This window comes from Eretmochelys imbricata, chromosome 21 (genome assembly GCF_965152235.1).
Source record: "Eretmochelys imbricata isolate rEreImb1 chromosome 21, rEreImb1.hap1, whole genome shotgun sequence".
NCBI lineage: Eukaryota > Metazoa > Chordata > Testudines > Cheloniidae > Eretmochelys > Eretmochelys imbricata.
Window position 1 is genome coordinate 7,357,519 of NC_135592.1, and position 22,494 is coordinate 7,380,012.

At 43.6% G+C, this 22,494-nt stretch overlaps 1 protein-coding gene and 1 long non-coding RNA gene across 5 annotated transcripts in view; one reads left to right on the forward strand and one right to left on the reverse strand.

Annotated features, from left to right (window-relative positions):
• The window catches only part of LOC144278089 (uncharacterized), a 66,413-nt gene that overhangs the window by 1,142 nt on the left and 42,777 nt on the right, over positions 1–22,494 (forward strand). The window lies entirely within an intron of this gene.
• The window catches only part of NFASC (neurofascin), a 100,397-nt gene continuing 79,639 nt past the window's right edge, over positions 1,737–22,494 (reverse strand). For 3 of the 4 annotated variants that reach the window (XM_077839256.1, XM_077839258.1, XM_077839259.1), the window contains 3 exons: positions 11,226–11,357; positions 9,561–9,627; positions 1,737–2,069 (listed from right to left, as the gene is read on the reverse strand). In XM_077839256.1, the coding sequence (XP_077695382.1) occupies positions 1,841–2,069; positions 9,561–9,627; positions 11,226–11,357 (428 nt within the window). In that variant the 3' untranslated portion in view covers positions 1,737–1,840. Of the gene's footprint in view, positions 2,070–4,871; positions 4,884–9,560; positions 9,628–11,225; positions 11,358–22,494 lie in introns of all 4 variants that reach the window. The other variant, XM_077839257.1, reaches the window with a different exon arrangement.

The following is a 22,494-nucleotide window of genomic DNA, read 5'->3' on the forward strand; positions in this document are numbered from 1 at the left end:
AACAATTGTATGAATCCTACAGCATTTAGTCCATTATGTCCAACAGAACCATCTTCTTCAGTAAAAAATAAAAACCCTGCCTAACGCTGTATAACTGTGAAAGTGTCTGAAGTCATCTGATCTCTCTCAGCAAAGGTACCTTTGGTTTCACATGTGCACGAGATGGGGAGAAGACAAATGGCATTTGCCACTAAGTACGGTCTGTTATAGAACTCTGTCTTCTACAATGATCCATGCTTTCTCAGATGGAAGGGCTGCACAAGCATCCTTATTCCTAGTGGACTGACAGATTAGAGACCATCAAGTCAGGGGCTTAAGCTGTGGGTGAATATTCTTAGTTTATTAAACTTCAGGGGAAGTTTGAAGCTGTATAAGGCATATGGAAGAGCATTGTAATGATAGAACTTCCGATAAAGACATGTTATTACAGCGTATTAGCAGGTTAGCTGAACTGAGTTGTCTTGATATGTAAATAACAAAATGGGTGAGAGTTCCACGTGCAGCCTTAAGCACATGGTAATTTCTCCTATGGGGTGATTGATCGAAGGGCAAAAGGCCGCTGCACCAGCCGAAGAGGAGATTTTTAACTGAGAAACTGAATGACACCCTGTTGATCAGAATAATGTGGAAGGAGATCCCATGTCCTGTGTCTTTGCCATTTACAGGCCTGGGCATCCCTGAAACTTTCAAGGAGCTTAGCAGCAGCTGCAATTCTGGGTTAATATAATTTGTTCTTTTACCCACCCCCCACGGCTGTTAGGTGTCATCTTTTCATGATTGGATATATGATATCAACCCTTAGTCCCTTTTTCGTATGTTAATACTTGTCCTTCCTCTTTGCTTTCCACTGATTTATGGGTTCTTCCTTAAAAGTAGTGGGGTTTGTGGGGTTATATTTTTCTCTTATAAAATAAAGAATAAAATAAGAATTTCCCACATAATTATCCAGTGGCTAGCAGTCGCTTGGAGTCAGGTGGTGAGCTGCATCTGTCTGTCTTTAATCAAGTCCTAAATTTCTTCCCCAACATCCCTTAAAAAAAAAACAAAAATACTTTGCTAAGTAGCATGGATGCAGGGTAACCTCACCCATCGGTTCCTTGGTGACAGAACCCAATGTGGATGTTTAGCATTAATAAGAGGTATAACACAAATCCAACTGCACCAATGAAAACCTCATGAGCAAAGTCTTCCTCTGGGGTTCAGCACAATGCTGCTTCACCTTACAGGAAGGGTCTTTGTGGTGCTGACTTGTTTTGGCGGTGTTATGAGCGAGGTGCTGGCTGTAAAGACGTCCATCTCAACTACAGTCACAGAGAACGTCCTGTTAATACAGTAACATGTTGTTTCTATTCCTAGCTGATTGACCCCTCCTGCTTCCTTGTGTGGGTTCATGACCCAATCCCCCTTTCTCTGATTTGGGACCTTTCTCCAAAAAATAACTTTGAACCTAAAAAGGAAAAAAAACAGAAACCTCAGCAGTGTAAACGAGTAACCAAAGAGAGTGCTGTGTTATCTAAAAAAGAAGACATGGGGAGGGGTTGGCGGTCCAAGTTCTGAAGCCTGGGGTGTAGAACCTGTGTGTCCTGCTCTTTCTCTGGCCCCTTTGGTTCAGCTCAGATTTCAGCTACAGCTACAACACATTAGCACCCCATAAATCCTTGCTGTTCACTTGTTTGCTCAGGATAGGATGGCACTGGTGACCACCTGGACTGTTCTGGTTTTGTTTGATCTTTTTTCGTTGGGATTTTTTTTTTTTTCCATACTCGGGTTCCTGTTGGCGGCGGCGGTTTGACCACCACGGCTATGTATATATTTGTCGTTGTGGTTTCATTGTATTTTGTTACGCAAGGGAGTAGATAGCATTGACGGGGGATGTGGCTTCTGAACTCTCGTTGCCTTCTGTCTCCTCCTTGTCCTTCTTGACTGTGTATTGGCCAATAAAGGAGCCATCCTCGTTGAACTGCCCTTCGCCCCCCTCTCCATAATCCACCAAGCTATCGTCGCTTTCCTGCTTTATTGTGCCGTCCAAGGAGGTGTGGCTGCCTGGCGGTTCCTTGTTGTCTTCATCGCTGGGTGGCAGAAGACAGACACACACAGTAAGAATTGGCAGGGTGGCGTTTAAGGGACACTGTTAAAAACTGGGGGCTGGGTTCTCAAATAAAATCCAGTGTGTTTGCTTACAAGATTCAATTGTGCAAACGAATCAGGCCGCTGTGATTGCGAATGGCTAGTCACAATTTCCCTGCTATGCAAATGCAGCTGCAGTAATTGCCTGCCTCTGTCAGGCACCCAGCTGCATGGGCAGTTCGCACACTTGGCTTTTTTGAAAACCCAGCCTCGTTTTTATTCTATTTTTGTTCAGGAAACCAAATGTCCTTACCTAGCTTATAGATAACCCTTTGATCGATCAATCGGGAAGAACACTACAATTTTTTCCCTTTTAATTGTTTACCCTTTCTATTTACTTTTTGCATTTCAGTCATCCTTGGACAGTAAAATAGTTGGTTCCACTTTTGTGTCTAGTGAGTTTCACTTTCAGATTCTCTTGCACAGATATAATCTGTCCTTTAGATACCCACGCCCACATGCAAGTGGGGGTTGGTTTTTTCAAAGTACTGCAGGGGGGGAGTACAGGGAGGGTGCCAAAATCTGTGCATCTCTCAAGTACCTGTGGAAATTTACCTCTCGGAGTTTATTTCCAGTAATTTCATCTCATATTTGAGGCTAATCCATTTGAGTCTTCATCCTTAACACTTCTGACATTTTACACTGTGAAACTATATTGTTTTCTACCAGAAAGATGAATAAAGCCCATAGAAAAAACACTTTTAAGAGACGTATCTCTCAAAAATCAGGGGAAAAGTTGCATTTCCCCTTTATAGTAAGGACGGGTGTCTCATACACATGAATAATATGTGAGTGGACTACAATATATGAAAGAGATGCCTTTCATATCCGTTGATAATGTGTCCATATTTGATCTCATATGTCCAGTCCATATGCTACCTCTACTGAAATCCTATATGTCAAATTTAATTTTTCTCTTAGTGGGTCTTTTCAAACTCAAAACTGTCTGCTTCAAAATTTGCTACACAATAAGCAACATTATTTCTTGGCCTACGTGTGTGTGTGTGTGTGTGTGTGTGTGTGTGTGGTCGGTCTCTGTCTAGCTAAAATGTAGGAAAAAATTGGAATGGTCCAAAGTTGCTTTTGCTGAGTCATCAATCTAAAAAAAGATCCAGCATTTAAAAGAAAAATGAGGAATTTTCTGTAGCTTTCCTACATTCGGTCAGTACCTCATTGAAAGCAGCATTTATGCTATGCTTAGGGTATTGTGCTCTCAATGGAAACAACGCACCTTCCTTACTTGTAGCAAATAAGCTCAAAGACCTCAGGGCTCTTTTGTAATGTTCTACAGCCATCAAAGCAACAACTGAGTGATAAATGGTTGCTCTGCAGGTACAGCGTTGGGCAAAGCTTGCGTCACAACGCAACTCATTTCAATACAGAGATGGGAAATAAACCATTGAGGGCTATTTTCACTTTTCCTTTCCATTCCTGCCCCGGAGAATTTAGATTCAGATTGTAGCATTTGACAGTCAACTTCCTCCTCCTATGAAGACATTGGGAGCTGCCATTTGGCCCACAGAGCTTAGCGCTGCTTAGCAATGGGAATGACCTATTAGGTCATTTAATCTATCCTATGCCATGTAAGTGATAGTTTCAGTGCCCCGTAATGTAGGAGGGATTCGGTGTCCCACAGAGCATTTTGCCGCTCTCAATCGTATTACCTCGTAACAGCACTTTGTAAATCCAGTAGCACAACAAAAGCAATGCTTGCGGCCTTGTGTTAATTGGCATCACACTAAGAATTAACATGGTAGCTTTACAAGCAGCTTCTTTGTTAAGAATTTAAATCTGCAAGCGGTGCCACCCTTTAGAAAGCCCAATAACATAAGCAGAGAGTGGCAATAACCAGAACAGTTGATCTGAAATCTCCTTTCCCAAGGTTTGAGGTGGGATCAGATAAAATGGGATCTGGATCAAAAGTTTTTCTCAGGTGGAGTTTGCAGGGCCAGATGCCAGGGCAAGGAAGTTTTCCAAACCCACCCTCTGGCTTTGCCTCTCTCTTGGTTCTATTGTGTCCTGTTAGTGCATTAGGAACGTGATGTGTAGAGTTGTCAGCACGTTGATGCAACTTAATCCCATTAAAATGGCCTTTCATGGTTTTGGATGTGTGGATTAGAAAATAAGAGCACCCAGTTCAGCACCGTTTGGGAAGCGTTATCATGAGTGACGTGGGTCAGAGAGAGAGAGATGGGATTTCTAGGATCCTGTTCAATATGTATAACTGACTGATTGTTTTGGCCTAATATCTTTTTGCTTGTGGTTTTGTTGTCTTCACTCCCTCAGCTCCTCCGCATAGTGCATAGACTGAGTGCCTCTTGTGGTCAGTACATCAGAGGTGCATCATGCAAGCAGCTGACTTGAGGATTCTTAATTCATCTCCCTCAGAACCTGATCCCACAACCCTTGCCCACATGAGTAGTCCTTAATTGTGCAATTGGTCCCACTGAAGCTAGCTGGATTTTTTGCATGAATAAGGATTAGTCACATAAATGTAGGTTGCAGATTGGGCCCTTAGAATCTAACTGGTTCTGATAGGTGCTCCCAACTCATTGAATGTTTTTCAGGAGGAATGCAACTTGCTGGACATGAAGTGCCCAAAATCTTGGTGTGAGGGAGATGACTGTTGTTTAATATGTTAGGTGGAGGGGCAAAGGGTAAGGTGTATTTCAGCTATGAAAGAAACAAACGGCTCAAAGAAAAAGCTAAAATGTGCCGGACTTCTGGCAGCACACGGGTCCTACCTTTCAAGAGACCTTCATGGTCCATGTGGATAGACAAGGTGGAAAGGAGAAGAAAGAATGGGAATAAAACAGAGAGAAGCAGAAAGAGCCGGATCAGAGAGAGATATGATGAGGTATGCATTTAAAGGGGCAGACGCTGAAACACCACTGCGTTCCTCGAGGGGCAATTGCCTCGTTATACCAAATGGAATTGGTGTTACATTCCTAGCTGGCTGAACCTCACTGGCTCCCCCTCAAAAGTTAATACCCAATAAAGGAAAGTACCAGGCGGTCAGAAAACAGATTATTTGCAGATGTGCTACAGGGTGTGCCTGTCCTGGGAGCCAACTGGATGGCCTGCAGTCACTGCTGTCAGTGGCAGCATCTAAAATAAGCTGCCTGAGGCTTAGCCGAGTGGCTCTCCCATTTTTTTGCCCCCTTTCATCTCTCTGGTTTTTCAGTTGAATGTCGTGCTGGTGCAAGGTGGTGCACTGACGACCCTGGAACCTGAAGGTGACCCACGCTGGTCCAGGGACCGCAGGCTCCTCCCAGAAAGGCCCAGTTGGACCTCCTCTAGGGATAAGAGGACAGTTCTATCTCCATGGCCCATTCCGTTCCTGGTCTCTGCTGTAGACTGGCTGCAGTGGACGGGCTGGCACTACTTGTGATATCAACACCTTGTTGCTGGGAACTGAAATGAGACCTACTGAACTCTTTACACGTAGGTCACTGAACAGCTGGCAGAGAGCATCACGTCTTTCAGTCAGTCAATCTGGGCTGGAAGTGAACTGGAGCCCTACAGGTGAAAGGCTCCGGCTCCCTGAGCTCTCCAGCCAACTTCCCCCTTCACAGCGCTAAGTTCCATTTGAATCATTTGGTAGAATGAGGCATGGGCACTGGCACTGAACGTTGTCCAAAGATAATGGTCTCCCACTTTGAAAACAGGCTCCTTAGCTCAGCCTCTGCACAGGGTGACCTTTGCTCTTTCAGCGGACTCGAGAGATGCGACAGTATCTCGTAATTACAGGCTGCGGAGATTTGAAAGCAGCATGCACAGGCCATTACGGATGAGCGCACATCAGACATGCTTATGTGGCGGTGTGGAGGGAAACCAAAGAACTCCCGTCAGCAAAAATTCTGTCCTCCTCTTAAACTCTATTTGTTACCTTCCTTCAGCCTAACATCACAACCATTCTGAATCTTAATCAGCCAACCAGACTTCATACCAATTCTTCGGGTTCACCTTCCTCTCTGTTGGCTTAAGGGAGGCCTTGTTTCCCCCACCCTTCTCTGTAACCTTGGGACATTGTGGTCTGATTCTCCGAAAGAGAATCCAGCTAGAAGATAGTATTGTCATGTCTGATTCTGCACTGCATGGTTGTGCTAGTAATGATACTTCAGACACTTCCAAGATGCCTGTGATTTGAGCACCGCAGAACTTTACACCAGAGCTAATCTAAAGCCAGATTCTGATGCTCGTATACTGAGTGGAACCTTCTTCCACAAGCTGACATAACGCAGGCCAGGCCTACGCTAAAAAGTTAGGTCGACCCAACTATGTCACTCGGGGTGTGAAAAATCCACACCCCTGAGTGACGGAGTTAAGCTGACCTAACCCCAGGTGTAGATGGCGCTAGGTCAAAGGAAGAATTCTTCTGTAGACCTACCCACTGCTTCTCGGGGAGGAGGATTAGCTACAGCGATGGGAGAGCCCCTCCCGTTGCTGGAGTGAGTTTTTACACTGAAGTGCTCCAGCAGCGTTTGTAATGAAGACAGAGCCGAAGTCACTACTCGCTCTGGGGTAGAATCTGCCCCAGTTAAACTCCTTGATAGTGCCAAGAGGTAGATGACCGCTAGGATACACTATAAGGAGACAGCCGCCACTGAGGTAGCAAAAAACTCCCCAAATCAACCAACCGACTATGCTGTTTTTTTATATATATATATATAAATTGCATCTAAGTTGTCTGTCATTTCCCTCCCTCTGACCTCTGCCTTTCGATGACAAGCTCTTCAGAACAGGGGCTGTCCTTTAGCATTTGGAAAGCACCCAGCATGTAATGGGGGCTACCACATATTAGCAATAAAGAGGCATTTCCGATCCCTTCCCATTGTCCTGACAAATGTCCTGCTGCCTGGACGGTGCTTGGGCAGTAAATGGAACCCTACAGAACTGTTCCTGTTGTGGTAGGATGGCAGCCAAGCTAAGGGCTGGGTTTTCCTCTTCCATCTGCTGGTGGTGATCACATTTTAAATAGCCACAGTGCCTTATAGTCAATAGTGCTTCATAAATGCTTTATATATACCCCTTGGGGGTGGAAATAAGGGAAAATTTTGGCCTCAGGTTCCAGGGCAAACCCCTGCTCTTTATATAAAGTGCCATAGGGTGCCTGTCCACGCAGAAAAAACCGGAGCTCGAGTTGTTAAGGTCTTGGCTGAAAGAACCACAAGCTGGAATTGAATTTGCCATTATTTGAATCAGTAGCTCTTTCCTGAGTGTTCAGATATTTCAAACCTGCAGCTCATACCGCAAAGCAGTTCCAAAAGGAAGCGACCTATAAGGGCATGTGCCAGGTCACTGAGTGACTACTTAGATTAAAGTGACCGAGACCCAACAGTGAGATGTACAGCTATAAACGTTATGGATCGTGTCTGCACTCCACAGGGTTTCAGCAACACTGATGAAATTCCCAAAGTCCGTCCCATGTGTACTGGGCCCAGGGTGAAACCTGAAATGGACCTGCTAGGGGCTGGTCGCTCTTTTATTGTTCTCAAGTCCTGGTCAGGGATATCCTCGGACTTGTACACAGTGCATGGAAAATAAGTTACAGTCATTAATGTAAATTGCAATGAACTTTTTCGTAAGCTATTCTGTCAAGGTGAGCTTGCCCTTATCACAATAACTATTTCCCACCAGCAGAACAGCCTCTCAGAGTGAATAAATTCACTCTGGCTGCCTGCAGGCTAATAAACCATATTGTGTTCCAGTCCTGCTGTGTCCCACTGAGCCAGCTGGGCTGGCTTCTTAGCACTGGCAGAAGGTGATAAACAAAGCAAGTCCCTTCCATGTGATTATCTTGTCAGAACCTCACCACTGGGTGCTTGACGGACGGCTTGGCGTCAGAGTGCAGGCATGCACAGAGCAGGCTGCTCTTGCAAAATGAACATTCAGCTATTGGGGGCACAGACTGTGGCTGAAGCGACAGAAGACAGCCTAAGCAACCAGTTGGTGCAAACTGACGTTCCAATGGCGTAGCATGAGAGTGCTAAATCCACAGCTCAAACATGCAAGGGATTGAGAGTGTGGAGGAGGAGTTTCTATTTGTCTGACCCTCCAATGTGTTAGCTTTTCGGTTTTTGCTGGGGGTTTATTTGCATCCTGTATCTTTGCATATGCCATGCAGAAAATGAAACAGCTCTGGTCACATGGCATCCTCTTGAGAAAAACAGCCACAACTGGAACATAGTTACTGTAGCAACTTGCTACTAAATGACACAAACATGATTGTCCAGAAGGATCCAGTTATTTTGCCTTTTATTTATATAGCTGTCTGGGGTGCTACGGTCCTGTGCAGCTTGATACCAAAGCATCGTAGCTTGCTCTGCATTTTAAATAAGTCCTTCCCATCTTTGGTATTTCAGTTTATCATCTAGTAATGCTGGGAATATTGTGCAATAGCACAGAGCTTAATCTAAAAACTCATTAAATCAGGGGAAAGATTCCCATTGAGGGCAGTGGGCTTTGGATCAAACCTCTATGGAAAGGTTCACGGCAGTTACTTAAGTAAAACAAAATCATAATGTAAAAACAAGCTACAGACACTCGAAGGAGCAGGGATGCTGTAAATCCCAGTTACTAATACTCTAAAAGGCAAGAAAATTAAAGAGCTGGCAATTTTACCCCTTTTCTTTCTGTGGAAGCAATGAGGAAACCAATGTGGAGCTGTGAAGACAAAACCACACGCAGCCACAGAAACTCACTTAGCCCCTTGTTAAAGTATTGTAGTGGCTGGATGGAGACATGGCTGTTGTTCTTTCAAGGATGCCATTGAGTTTGAGAGGGGCTGATAAGATGTGGGGTAGGTCACAGCTCTTGGAGCAGTGTCTGTTAGGCAGTGAAAGGCATATTTCAATGGAGTTTGTTGGGATCCTCTAGGGTAAGGTCTGGCATCTGATTCCATACAGGTCCCCCTGTATGTATGATGGAGTTCTTACAGGCTCTGAGGGCTTATTTGAACAGCTTTGGGACATCTCTTTTCTCGATAGCGCACTAACGCTAAGAAAAAGACTGAGCAACAGAGTGTCAAGTGGCTGTAATAGCCTTGCACTGTCTCAGGATCTTTGGCTCTTGGTGTGTTACTGTGTGTGTCTGAGGCCAGTTTCCTTCCAAGGGGAACGATCTTGTCCCCAGTGATTGTTGTCAGAGCATTCTCTGCCTCAAGAACGCAGAGGGTGGAGAAAGAAGGAAACCTTTTTAGAACATTCTAGTTTGGTTACTTTTCTGGATATTTAGGCAGGAATGTCTCCTTTTGCAGAGATCTTGCACAGTGGGAGACAGGAGGAAAAGGAAGGTGAAAAGTAATTCACGAGAGTGCAGTGCCTTGGTGATAGCTATGTGGGGCGGGGGAGAACAGAAGGGGTGAGACTGGAGTCGGGCAGGTGGTGGGATGGAAGTGGCTTACTGAACACACATGCCAAGTAGAAACATACCTGTAGTCAAATGACGGATCATCTACTTTGTGGTCTTCATGATCCAGGACTTCAACTTTTTCACGCACTGTGATAAGCACACCAACAAGCAAAAGTTAAGTTGAATATGGGAGATTTTAAAAAGCTAGCTGCATAGTTTCAAGGACCTCCTTCTTTCGAGGGTGTGTGTTGTGTTTGTGTGTGTTTTTTGTTTTTTGCTAAGGAATGTGGATGAGGAGAATACAAAGCGAGGACGGTAACTGACATGGAAACTGAGTGAGACAATGCTCTTACACATCTGATCAAGAGCCCTTGGCAAATGTACTGGGAAAGTCATTATAAATCATTTCATGTTTTTAATCTCCAAAAGAGCTGTCATTCTATTGGGATGGGTTTATTTAGAAATCAAAGAATAACTCTGTAGGGGTCAGTGGAGAGAAGTATCACACAATCCCAGCCAGGAAGGGACCCCTGGATTCACCTGGGTCTACCGTGGGTTCTATTAAAATCTTGCACTGCAGTATCTACCTTGCCACTGGTATTGGCGGTTATTTCCTGCGTTAGGGGCGCCTGATTCGCCACTGCTACTCTGGCACAACTCCCTTGATTTTGCAGATGTAAAAGTGGAGTGTAACAAAGGTGAATTAGACCCAGAATGAGGAATGTTGCAAATACCGTGAAAGATTTTATCGGGAGTGGGACGCCACAGGAGTTTAAGGGTGCCAATTGTATCCGTTTCTTTATCAAGCCTTAAGCGTGGGTTTAAAGTGGTACATGAGATACAGTTATTATGCTCGTGGTTTTAATTCTTTCTAATGAGGCTCCAGTGGTGAATAGATGAAGCAATTTAAAGAGTCAACATTTGCCAGCTGTTGCCATACAGTAAACAGATACATCCCATTCTAAGTATAGTGGAAGTAATGATCTGATAATATTACTGTGGGGCAGCTGTTGGCAAATGCTGACTATTGTACTTCATGCACAGTAGCCTTTCATCTGAGCAGCTCAGTGTGCCCTGCATTAGCCCCAGGGTTCAGTATTATTCTCTTCCCTGGAAGGAATTATCTGCATTGGGATCAGAACACAGGCCATTATTAATACTGCAATTTGACCTCACGTCTGTCTCTCTTATCTCCTGTGAAGCAACTGCAGGATATTTGCCCTGTATCTTACTTGGGACCCAATCCTGCAAGCTTTCTGGCTGCAGGGCTGTGTTGACTGGAATAGGAGTCCTACATACGGAGGGGCTTGCAGAATCAGGTACTGAGCGTTACCACAATGCTTGGATACCAAGGCGTAGGAACTCAAATGGCTATAGAGGGGGCATCGTTGGGTGAATTCTCCTAAGTCCGCTCTCTGCCTTGGGAAAATTTCAGTGAGATGTTTGCAGGAAGAGATCCTTTTGCAGAGAGAGAGAGAGAAGTCTATTTGTTGAGCAGATGTCAGGTCACTCTTAAGAGCAATGAACTATGCAGCCTTTCTCCCGCATAGCACAGAGCGCTCACTTCACCTTTAATTAACTGACATTCTTTCTGGTGCCACTAATTTTCATACCAGGGAGGAATAAAAACACTTTGACTCAGAAGTGTGTAGCGGAGATCAGTAAAGCTGACTTAGCTCCAGAAAGTGTAGGAGTTTCTTTAAACTCAACAGCGTGAATAAGATCGTGCTGGATATTGCTCTTACCTGGATATTTCCCGCCTCTGCTTCTCTTAATGAAGCACACTATCAACAAAATCAGAACCAGAAGCGCAATGGCACACATCAGCCCAATAAACCAGCCCTGGGTTGCAATGTCCACGTGGTTCTTGGTATAAGCTGGTAAGAGGAATGTCAAGAAAACAAGTTTAAAATGACAGAATCTAACAGCAGAGAGAATTAAAAACACTGAGCCAATTGGCTAGGAAAACCCAGTTCACCAGTTCACAAATGATCCATCTCTACAACCACGTTTCTGCATTGTGTGTGTGTGTATGTATGTATTGATCAGTTTGGTATCTGAGATTACATGGGAATATGGGCTGTGTTTTTCATGTTTTTTTTTTTTTTAAACGCTTTGTCAACTCAAAATTCTGGCCGGAGCTGTGCATGGCAGAGGATCACAACCAACATAAATAAAATAGATTTAGTACAGACTAATGAAGGGTGTATAAAAAATGAAGGCAAAAGAAGCTGGGTAACAGATTTGATCATCCATTTACAGTGATGGGAAGTAAGCAGAAAGCTATATTTCAGGCGGCCTTCATAAATGGGGTGTGAAATTCATCCGAGAAGCATCTAAAAGCCTTTATTTTCCTGGCACGCAGTTAGAACAAAAGCACCAAATACAGAAAGTTCCCTGACTCTGCTGTGCTCTGTGCATGCAGTGGCAGAGTTGAGGAGAACCTCTCAGGGAATAGCCCCAGGTCAACATTTGGAATAGGTGCTCCAGCACTGGTTCTTAAGCTAGGACAAGCCAGAGTTTCCATTAATCAGGCTACCCTTACTTTTAACTCTTGCTTAGAAGGCAGCTCTGGTGTAGCTCCACCACTTTTGCTCGCTCTGGGCAATGCCGGAGTATAGACCAGGACCTAGGTGGTACAACCTATCTTGTTTGATAAAGTGTCAAATTCCCTGCCGACCCGGGTTGAAAAGAGCCATCCCCGCTGATGTGAGGAAACGTGACCAACCCGAGGTGACCAGGCTTTGCCACAACAGGTGCTGAACTCGGTTGACCCTGTCCACCCCAGTGGGGAGGTCAGGGAGCTATATCTGGCACCCGAGAATTTTCGTAGGCAGATTTCCTAGTGGAGATCCCTGATGGCAGATCCTTGATGAGCAACCCTTGGATTCCAAGAAGAGGAGACTTGGCCCTAGAGCCCTGAAAGATGATATGTCTCCTTGCTGGAGGGGGCTCTCTATTACACAGCTTATTTCATATGACAAGGCCATCCATCAGAATTTAATATTAAGCAAGTAAAAGTATCCCAACACTTAACTCCAGTCCCTGAGCTGCCTTCTACAACATGCTGGCAATGGTTATTTGCAGCTCCTAAATACAGTAGGACAAACAAAGCTCTAGCCTATAAATAGCAACTCTCTGCTATTTTCTGGCTCTCCTAATTGACATGCACCTGGTATTCAACAAAACAGAGCAGAGAATAACCTTCAGTGCATTAGCGGGCTAAATGTAACCAGACTGCAGTGTAAATATAGATATTCATGGTAAGAGAGATGGGGGACTGCCAGGGTCTGACTCCGATGGGTTCAAAAGTCTGAGCCAGAATTTGCTAGGGTTCATTCTGACAGGACTAAGATAGCGAACGCCTACTGTTAATTCTCTTGTGATAAAGAAAACAACCTCAACTAGATTGGTTTTGTTTTTTGTTCATCTGACATTGGTTATGAGGAACCAGTACCAGAATCCTTAATATGCTACATTTGTTAAATATCACCTAGTTAGGGAAACAGTATCAAATTCTAATGTGAACAAGGGCTCAGAGCCAGTCAACCATGCAGCTTATCTAGTGCTCAGTACCATCTTCCATAGGCACAGATCGTTGTAAGCAGTGAAACACACTCATACAGTTAGATCCTTAATCAACCCTACTTTGGACCAACCTTCACACAGTTACACTTGGTGCAATGACACTTTTGCTCATGTGGGCCCCATCCTGCAATTTTTTACTCTGGCCAAAATTCCATCAAGGACTGCAGAATCAGATGCCATGGCTTTCAAGTCAGGAGGGGTGGGAAGGATATTTTCCCTTTGGGTATTTCCACTTGAATGCATGCAATTGAAAGTAACGGGAATGGGAACTGTGTGCATGCGGTGACAAACCACATCTAATGTCCTTATTCAGAATGTCAGCAGCAAATAATGCCTGAGAACTTTGAATTTACCCACATTTTAGAATCACCCAATTCTTTCATGACAAGTGGTCACGGAGGACTGGATCTGCCAAATAGTGCTGATGTTATACCAGCTACTTTAGATGAAGATAGAGAATATGAATGACATGGGGAAAAGCATGTTTTGTTGGGAAGCTCTCTTAGGATGATCCCTGATTAGGTTCTGCAAGCCTTGCTTGCATCAGTGTTCCAGTTGAAGTCCATGGGACTACTCATATGAGCAAAAGCCACAGAATCAGACTTTAATTTCATTTCATCTTAATACATTCCCCAAACTGATCATTTTTGGATTGTGCTCAAACATGGTAACATGATGTTTTTAGAGATACTATACAAAGTAACACCATATAAATACACTCTGAAACCTACACATAAAAGCCTATCTAAAAGAGGCATGGTATACTGGTCAACACCGTCAAAAATGGGTTTAATTTTAAACATTCCAGAGCCAGGGCGTTCCATACCTTTAAACACAACTTTAGGATATTTCATATCTTTTTTTTTTTTTTTTTTTGCCATGACAATTCATGCTTTCCCTAAAAATTGAACCCTGATCAAATTGAAACCCTGATGTTAGTGCGTGGATGTTTATAGCTAAACTGCTACAAAGATTAGGATTGTTCAAGGGGGAAAAAGAAAAAAGGAGTTTTTATTAATGAAAATGGAGTTAGAACCTTGCACGGTGAATTGGCATAGCTCTATTACTGATTTATGCCAGCTGAGGATCTGACCCAAGAGTTTTAGGAGGAGATTTTCAATGCACAAAAGGGAGTCAGGCCAGCTGTATCCTAGGAACTTTTGCTGATATGGTAGTGTTGGTTGAGTGGGCTGCTTTTTTAAAAAAAAAACATTATTATACTGCCAAAACCCTAGTGTAGACACACTTATAGCTGGCACCTTAGAGACTAACCAATTTATTTGAGCATGAGCTTTCGTGAGCTACAGCTCACTTCATCAGATGCATACCGTGGAAACTGCAGCAGACTTTATATATACACAGAGAATATGAAACAATACCTCCTCCCACCCCACTGTCCTGCTGGTAATAGCTTATCTAAAGTAATCATCAGGTTAGGCCATTTCCAGCACAAATCCAGGTTTTCTCACCCTCCACCCCCCCCCACAAATTCACTCTCCTGCTGGTGATAGCCCAACTTAGGCCTAACTTCATTATCATGCACATTGTGTAAAGACAGGTTTCAGAGTAACAGCCGTGTTAGTCTGTATTCGCAAAAAGAAAAGGAGTACTTGTGGCACCTTAGAGACTAACCAATTTATTTGAGCATGAGCTTTCGTGAGCTACAGCTCACTTCATCAGATGTATACCGTGGAAACTGCAGCAGACTTTATATATACACAGAGAATATGAAACAATACCTCCTCCCACCCCACTGTCCTGCTGGTAATAGCTTATCTAAAGTAATCGTCAGGTTAGGCCATTTCCAGCACAAATCCAGGTTTTCTCACCCTCCACCCCCCCACACAAATTCACTCTCCTGCTGGTGATAGCCCATCCAAAGTGACAACTCTTTACACAGTGTGCATGATAATGAAGTTAGGCCATTTCCTGCACAAATCCAGGTTCTCTCACTCCCTCACCCGCCTCCAAAAACCACCCCCATACACACACAGACTCACTCTCCTGCTGGTAATAGCTCGTCCAAATCACTTTGGATGGGCTATCACCAGCAGGAGAGTGAATTTGTGTGGGGGGGTGGAGGGTGAGAAAACCTGGATTTGTGCTGGAAATGGCCTAACCTGATGATTACTTTAGATAAGCTATTACCAGCAGGACAGTGGGGTGGGAGGAGGTATTGTTTCATATTCTCTGTGTATATATAAAGTCTGCTGCAGTTTCCACGGTATGCATCTGATGAAGTGAGCTGTAGCTCACGAAAGCTCATGCTCAAATAAATTGGTTAGTCTCTAAGGTGCCACAAGTACTCCTTTTCTTTTTGCGAATACAGACTAACACGGCTGTTACTCTGACACTTATAGCTGATTTCATTTGGCAAACCGGTATAAGATCTACCGGAAATAGCACTTTATCAGTGGAAGCTGCATCTTCACTAGGAGGGTTTGCTGGTATAGCTCTACTGGCAAACCTTCTGTAGCATAGGTGTCCAGTTTTCATTGACTTTCAATGGGAGTCAGCTGCCAACTTAAACATTTCCCCCTTTAACACTGTCAGCTGGTATTCTGTGCCTGCCCCTTTTCTACTAAAGGACCCACTCTCTGGGAGCTGAACCCTCTTTAAAGATGCAAGTTTTTATAATGAAAGGGGTGAGATAATTTAATGGAGTTGAGAATTGGATTAGAGTAACAATGTTCGTGGTGGAGGTGGGGGAAGTAAAATTATACTGGAGAGCTTTGAAATGAAAGGAAATTGTATTAGCAATGCTAACAGGATGGGATTTCTACAGGGAAACAATTCTGAGAAATGGAGTGGTTCTTAACTGAAAGCAAAAACCGCCTGAAAGAAAAGCATCATGCCACTGTGGAATGAGGCCAGATTTGCCACAGCAGGGAGTGTTTTAAACAGAGGGTCTTTCACTAGGATAGTGGAACTGGGCTACTGTCAAAGTAGGCTGATAATTGCCATCCCTACCCCCCAAAAAAATCACGATGCCAAAATTACACCTACAGCAAACCTATATTTAGTGTAAACAGAGTGACTGATCACAGCTTTTGGAAAAAAAGGGAATAGATGGGTGGCTGTAATTTGACAGGATGTTTTGATCTGCCTTTATGCATGGCCAGCAATTTAGCTAAATAAAAGAAAGAAGCCGTGTTATCCAAGAAGCATCAATTTGAAACACCGTTGCACTAACTTTGGATTTCCTGAATTAATTATAAACTGAGATTCAAAACATGCTTTGACTAAAAATGACAAGCTTATGAACTGACAGCGAAATCGGTCATAAACCACTGACCAGGCGATTAGCAAAACTCACGTGCCATTTCTCTGAAGGCTGAATCTTGGACTGGGTTTAAAGAGGTAACTGTGCTTCATGTTGTAGGTGGTCTTTACAGTCGGCTTCACTGTACTGTTGCTTGTATGACAGCTAATTTGCTCCAAAAATTTGCATGTGGGGTTAACTGTGGGTAGGATTTTCAAAGCTGCCCAGAACCGGGAAACCAGTTCCCATTAAAATCAACAGGGATTGAGCATCCAAACCCTTTAGGTGGTCTTGAAAATCTCAGCCTATAATTATACTCTATGAAAAATACTATGTTTATTGTATGGCAATGAGCCCTTATGTTGTACTAACAGTACTGTAAGCTACCGTATTTGATCATTTTTGTAAACAACGGTGTGTGTTCATACGTACGCATACATATGTATATAGAGAGATATAAAATACTGCGCACAGAAAGACATGCAGCAAAAATATGTATCCAGTGCTAGTTTGATTTTTATACACTGTTGGTTTCTAGGTACCAATGTAACTGGTACGTTTTGAGAAAATTGCATCCTCCTTCCCACGTTTTTAAGGGGTGAAAAAAGGAAACCCCCCCTTCTTTTTAAATCAAGCTACATTTGTAGTTAAGCATCACTTACAACTGGAAAGCACTGTTCTGATTAACCAAAAGCTCAATAACGTCGGCAGAGAAGTCAGAGTGCAGTATACTGCAGCCGCGGTGCAGGTGGGCTATTTCAATTTGAATGCAGATAAATAAGCAGCAACCTCTAGAATAGATATTTGCAAAACATAACCAAAAAAAATGGACAGTGCTTTCTTGTCATAAAACATTAATGATGGCACATGATGGGGCAGTGGACTCTCAACCCTCACGTCAGTAGCATCCAGCCTGGATAAAAATGAAACTGCAGCATGCATGCATGCATAAACAATTGATAGCTTTGTGGATCCCATGGTGATAGGGCTAGGGTAGTCATCTGGACTTTATCAGAGGAATAAAGATGGTGACTCCTCAAATTTTAATGCCAATATAATAAGCAGCCCTTCAAATATAGAAAGTGTGGATTTTGGAATAACAAAAATAAAGGTATAGTGCATATCAAAATCAAGCAAACTACTTGCTTTTTGGATTCCCTCAACCTTGATTTCCCTTGTGGTTCCTATGCATGAGAGCCCCGCAAGAAGGGGTACAGAGGCAGGCGGGTAAAGAGATATGTCTGTCTAAAATGGGCAACGTACAGCTATTGACAAAGAAGAAAATAGGAACATCTTATAGAAACAGTGAGAGGGGCAAAGGAGATAGTGTTGGGATCTGGATTAGGTTTGGGATTCAGAATTAGAGACAAAATCAAGGCTAACGTGTGGCAACCAGAGGTGTTCTGGAAATCTTCCAGGCCACATCTGAACTGGAAAATAGCCTCCTTTCAGTTTTGGATCCAAACAAAACCTGAAACTGTAGGGGCAAACTCAGATTTAGGGACTTGAAGCCAAAATGCTCAAAATTAGAAGGTTTTTTGGATTTGAGGTTCCAGTTCTAAAAGTATAGCCACAAAAATGGCCCTAGCTAGGAACACCCGTACTCCGTACATCACGTAATGTAAAGTAGCATAGAAATAGGAAAAACCCAAGTCAAACTAACCCTTCTCCCCCCAAGGCTGTCCTTAAAGGATTCTTTACAAAGATGGTGATAAGAGAAACATTGTGGTGTGGGTTTCACCATTTTTCACAGGATAATAGTGGTTAGAGATGAAAGAGGCAGATCAGACTGAGTCAGTTCCCAGGCAAGGTCAGGCTGTTCTTCCATGGTACCGTATACTTGCTAGAATTTTATCAGAGTTGTGCATTGTTATACAAAGACGCTGCACGAATATTAGCATTTTCCATCTGTCGTGTTAGCATCTTATGGTATAAGGATAACTCAATATAGTTAAGGACACCAACACTTTGAACTTCACAAATAAGGTACAGAAAGGCCAAATTCTCCTCCGCATCTCCATCTGGAGCACTGCATGATGCAAGTGCAAACAGAATTTGTTTCAGGGTTTCCTACTTAAAGAGAGATTGTGGAGCACTATATTTTGCTTTCAAGGTCCTACATAAAGGTTGGTTATTGTTTGTTTTTCAAATAAATATTTAGGGCCAAATTTCAGCAGGCATCACGGAGATAGCTCCCTGCCACAAAATCCATGGCTGACCGTGTTATCCCTATTATGGTTCTACCAAAACTCATGGAATGATAACACAGAGGTTTTAAATAAACGAGGCCTGATCCAACAACCATGGAAGTCAATAAGCGTCTTTCCATTGGCTTCAGTGGGCTCTGTAGCAAGCCTATAATTAGCATCTATAAAATGCAGTCAGGTGATAATCCCGGAAAAATTGCTCATGCAATTACACATGTTGTTCCCGGAGTACTATACCTGCCTTCTTATGCATCTGTAAAGTCCTATGCACATACCCCTCTGTGACCCCCTCTGTGGGCCTTCTACAAACATTACATTCCCCTGGCATTATTCCTCATCCGTATCTTGTCATGAATGTATAAACACCCATTCCTGCAATAACCCAGGTATAAAGACACAGACGCTTTGCTGTTCCAGAACAACCGCCACCACCACAAGAAGCAGCACACAAGTGAAAGTGCAAACACAAAGCCTGCAGTAACCAGCAGCATCCTTTGCAGGAGTCTGTCTTAATGTTTTAAGCATAGCTGCGTGACAAGCGCATGGTCTCTACCCTTATTGTAGGATTCCTTGTCTGAAATGGAGCTTGTTACATTATTGGCTGCACCAGGGATTTTGGTTTTCATAACGTGCAGTTGAGACAATGTTAGCTGACTGTGGGAATTTTATTGCTTCTTGAGCCAGCGCTATAATAAGGGCAGAGAGGGCACAATGTCAGTGGAGTGAATGAAATTTGCTCCATGCATGGTCATGGCCAAACCTCCCCAGCAAGAAGATACAGCACACAAGTGGTAAAGCTCAGGATGGGATGAAATGTCTTGGAAAGGTGTCGCACAGCGGGGCTGGAACCCGTCTCACCTGAGCTTGTCGTAAAGGTTATGTAAGAGGTTTTGCTGGGGCTAGACCATTTGGGAAAAACCCACAACTGGTACGTCATCCCGGGGGTAAGGTCAGCCAGCTGCACGGAGGAAGGGGTCTGAGCTTTAACAGGGATAGATCTCACTGTATTGTTACCTGAGAAACAGAAACCTCACATCAAAACCAGGCGGCAGGAAGCTCAGACATATTAGTGTCGACTGCATTATGTTACACCTCTCTGTTGAGCAGAAATAATATAATTTGATGGACCGGGATCATAACATTTTAATGTCCTCAGTGTCTGTGATTACTGCCCATTTGGGAATATCGAAAATGCAATGATACAGGTAAATGACAGTGCTTTAATAGCACCCCCATTTGTTGCATTGAAAATGGCTTTGTAACCACCCAGGAGACCTCTCTCTATTGTTAGAACCCGGGGGAGCGCTTTTGCTAAACAGTCTTTAGGTTTGGGTGTCTGGGGGAATCAAAGCAGTGTGTTCACAGAGGAGGGGTCTGGAATTTGTCTACTCCCGCTGATCAGATAAAGTCAGTCTGCTGACTCACAGGGCAGGGGTTGGAGCTGTCTCTCAAGCCTTTGAGAAGAAGGGGTTGATAGCAGAATCTGCACACGAGTTTTCTTTGCAGGACAGAAATCTACATCTACTGGTGTTGGTTAATGAATCGCTGATGGTTGTGAGCATTTTGAAAGACTGACTCGATGTGCCTGATCGTGTCCCTGCTAGTGGTAGGCCCACATAGAGCCTCTTGCAAGTTGGGAAGCTGCTCCTTCGGCTCAAATGGGCAGGGTCTTGTGCTGCTGATCGTCCATAGGTTCGTGTGTAACAAACCCAATTCCGGCCATACACGAGGACTGAACCTGGGACCATGTGTGGGGCATATTTTATACCTTTAAATAAAATCTGCAGCACTCAGCGGAGAAAAGGGTATATTTTTGCTGGGGGCTTATAGAAAATTGGGACAACCTGTATCGCAAATGGGTAAATGCCTAATGCTGTGGTGGTCTAGCAGGGGAAGGGGAATGCTACATGGCAGCTCAGCACTAATGTCCAGTTTAAATTGAGGCAGGAGTTATGGAAAAGCCTGTTGGCTGCATGGTGAATACCCCACTGTAGCCTTGGCTTGAAACATCATAGGGTGCAGACAATTTAAATGGGTAGGTGAGACTGTGTTACCAGAGAATGAACAGATTGGTGAAAGTCTAATAGCCCAAGCTCAGACAGCCCTTCCTTCTAGGGGTGCTTGTGGTATATGCTGTAGCCAAGACAACTTTCAGCCTCTGTGTAAGACGCCTGGCACTAGTATAAAGAGGTGGGAAAGCTCTTTGAGTCCTTTCTGACCAAAGACAGAAGGGATCTGGTTGCTCCAGTGGCAAGGGAATCTGAAAGAATTAAATGGAAACCAGCACTACCGTTTGTATGAGCAGTTCAACTCCACTGCGGTTTGCAAATGGCAGCTGAATAAGTGCAGTTTTCCAAGATATAGGAGCACCTTTAGACCCTTTTGGGTATCGACAGTAAGAGGTCTCCTGGGGAGTTTTCCTGAAAGGAGATTTGGGAGGCACCATCTGATGATGCGAATATCCCAGATCCTGAAATCCTTACTCAGGCACAACTCCCATTGGAGCCTGTCCTGAGGAGGGACTTCAGCATCTGGCCTCATGTTAGGCGCAAGCTGTGTGTGTTTAAGATTTCTCTGCAGTGAACGGGAGTACTAGGGATGGAAGAGACCAGCACGCGAAGCTCCGAAAAATGCATTGCATTCTACTATGTTAAGAGCAAGAATTAGGGAGTTGAGCGCCTGATGAGTATTGCAAATTCTGGAGTATGATGCAGAAGGGAAGAAGATAAACTAATTTCCGTAAACCAGTACTGTGAACTGCAAATATTGCTTTGCCTCATAATTAAAGGTGTGGAAGCCTTACAGAGGGAACAGGTACTGTCTGGCAATCGAAGGGATTCTAAGTAGCATGTGAGTTCATCTCTAGAACAGTGTTGTAAACAAAGTTAGATCACTGTCAAGAATTAGAAGACTGTTTAAATTCATACCAGACATTATGAAATGTTCTGGAAATAGATGCAAACAGTGTACGTTACTATCTGCCTACTGACACCACAAAAGCAATATTTAAAAAACAAAAACAAAAAAAAAACCCTGACAGGTGCCAGCTTTGAATTTCCAGGCCAGATAGAGCCCTGTAATTTTATGAGACAATGGAATCTATTATACAGGAGTAACTGATCACAGGTGATTCTGCCCTTTTCATTCCAAAGCAGGTACTTTTTTTTTTTTTTTTTTTTACTGTTGTGCCATAGATTATCTATTAAAAGTATTCATTTTCCTCTCCTTAAGAATTCATTCCCAATTTGGTTGGTCTTTTTCTATAGCCCTTAATCTCATGACAAGCTGCAGCCCTTACAGCTTCCTTTGCCCTGCTAATTCAGAATGCATGGATCTGAACCCTCCATTGCAAGAAATGAAAGGAGAAGGTAATTGCATTTAGAAGAATGGCAAAACACACAATTCCAGTGCATTCTTAGTGGCAAAGAGAATCCTTTGCAATTTCCCCCCAGGAACAGGCTGGACAGTAGGTTTCAATACACTGCAGTTAGTTAATATTGCTTAAAGGGGCTCTTTCAAACCTTGAGAAACCTTATAGGATCTCTAATGGTGTAACAGCCCTGCGGTATCTCCACGCGGTCTGATGCTTACTGGTGATATACTCAACCACAAAGTCAGTTCCAGCAGAAAAATTGTGGCTCCAGGTGATGTTTGCCCAGTTACTGTTAGTGAAAGCTTTTACGTTCCATATGGATGATCCATTCGTGGCTGGTGGACAGGTTAGAACAGGTGTTAGTACTTTGGATTATACACACATGGACCTTAATCTCACATCTGGGTTTGACAAACTATTTCAAAGTTGTTATGAATTATAAAAGTTAAAGCCCCTTGCATTAGTTGGAGGATATGCCCTCCTAGCTAAGTATGCTACACTGCCTAAGGCACGTTTTATTCATTGGCAGATTCAGAACCTGGCTGACGTCTTAACTCTGAACCTTCAGCCTTGTGGGTGAGTTT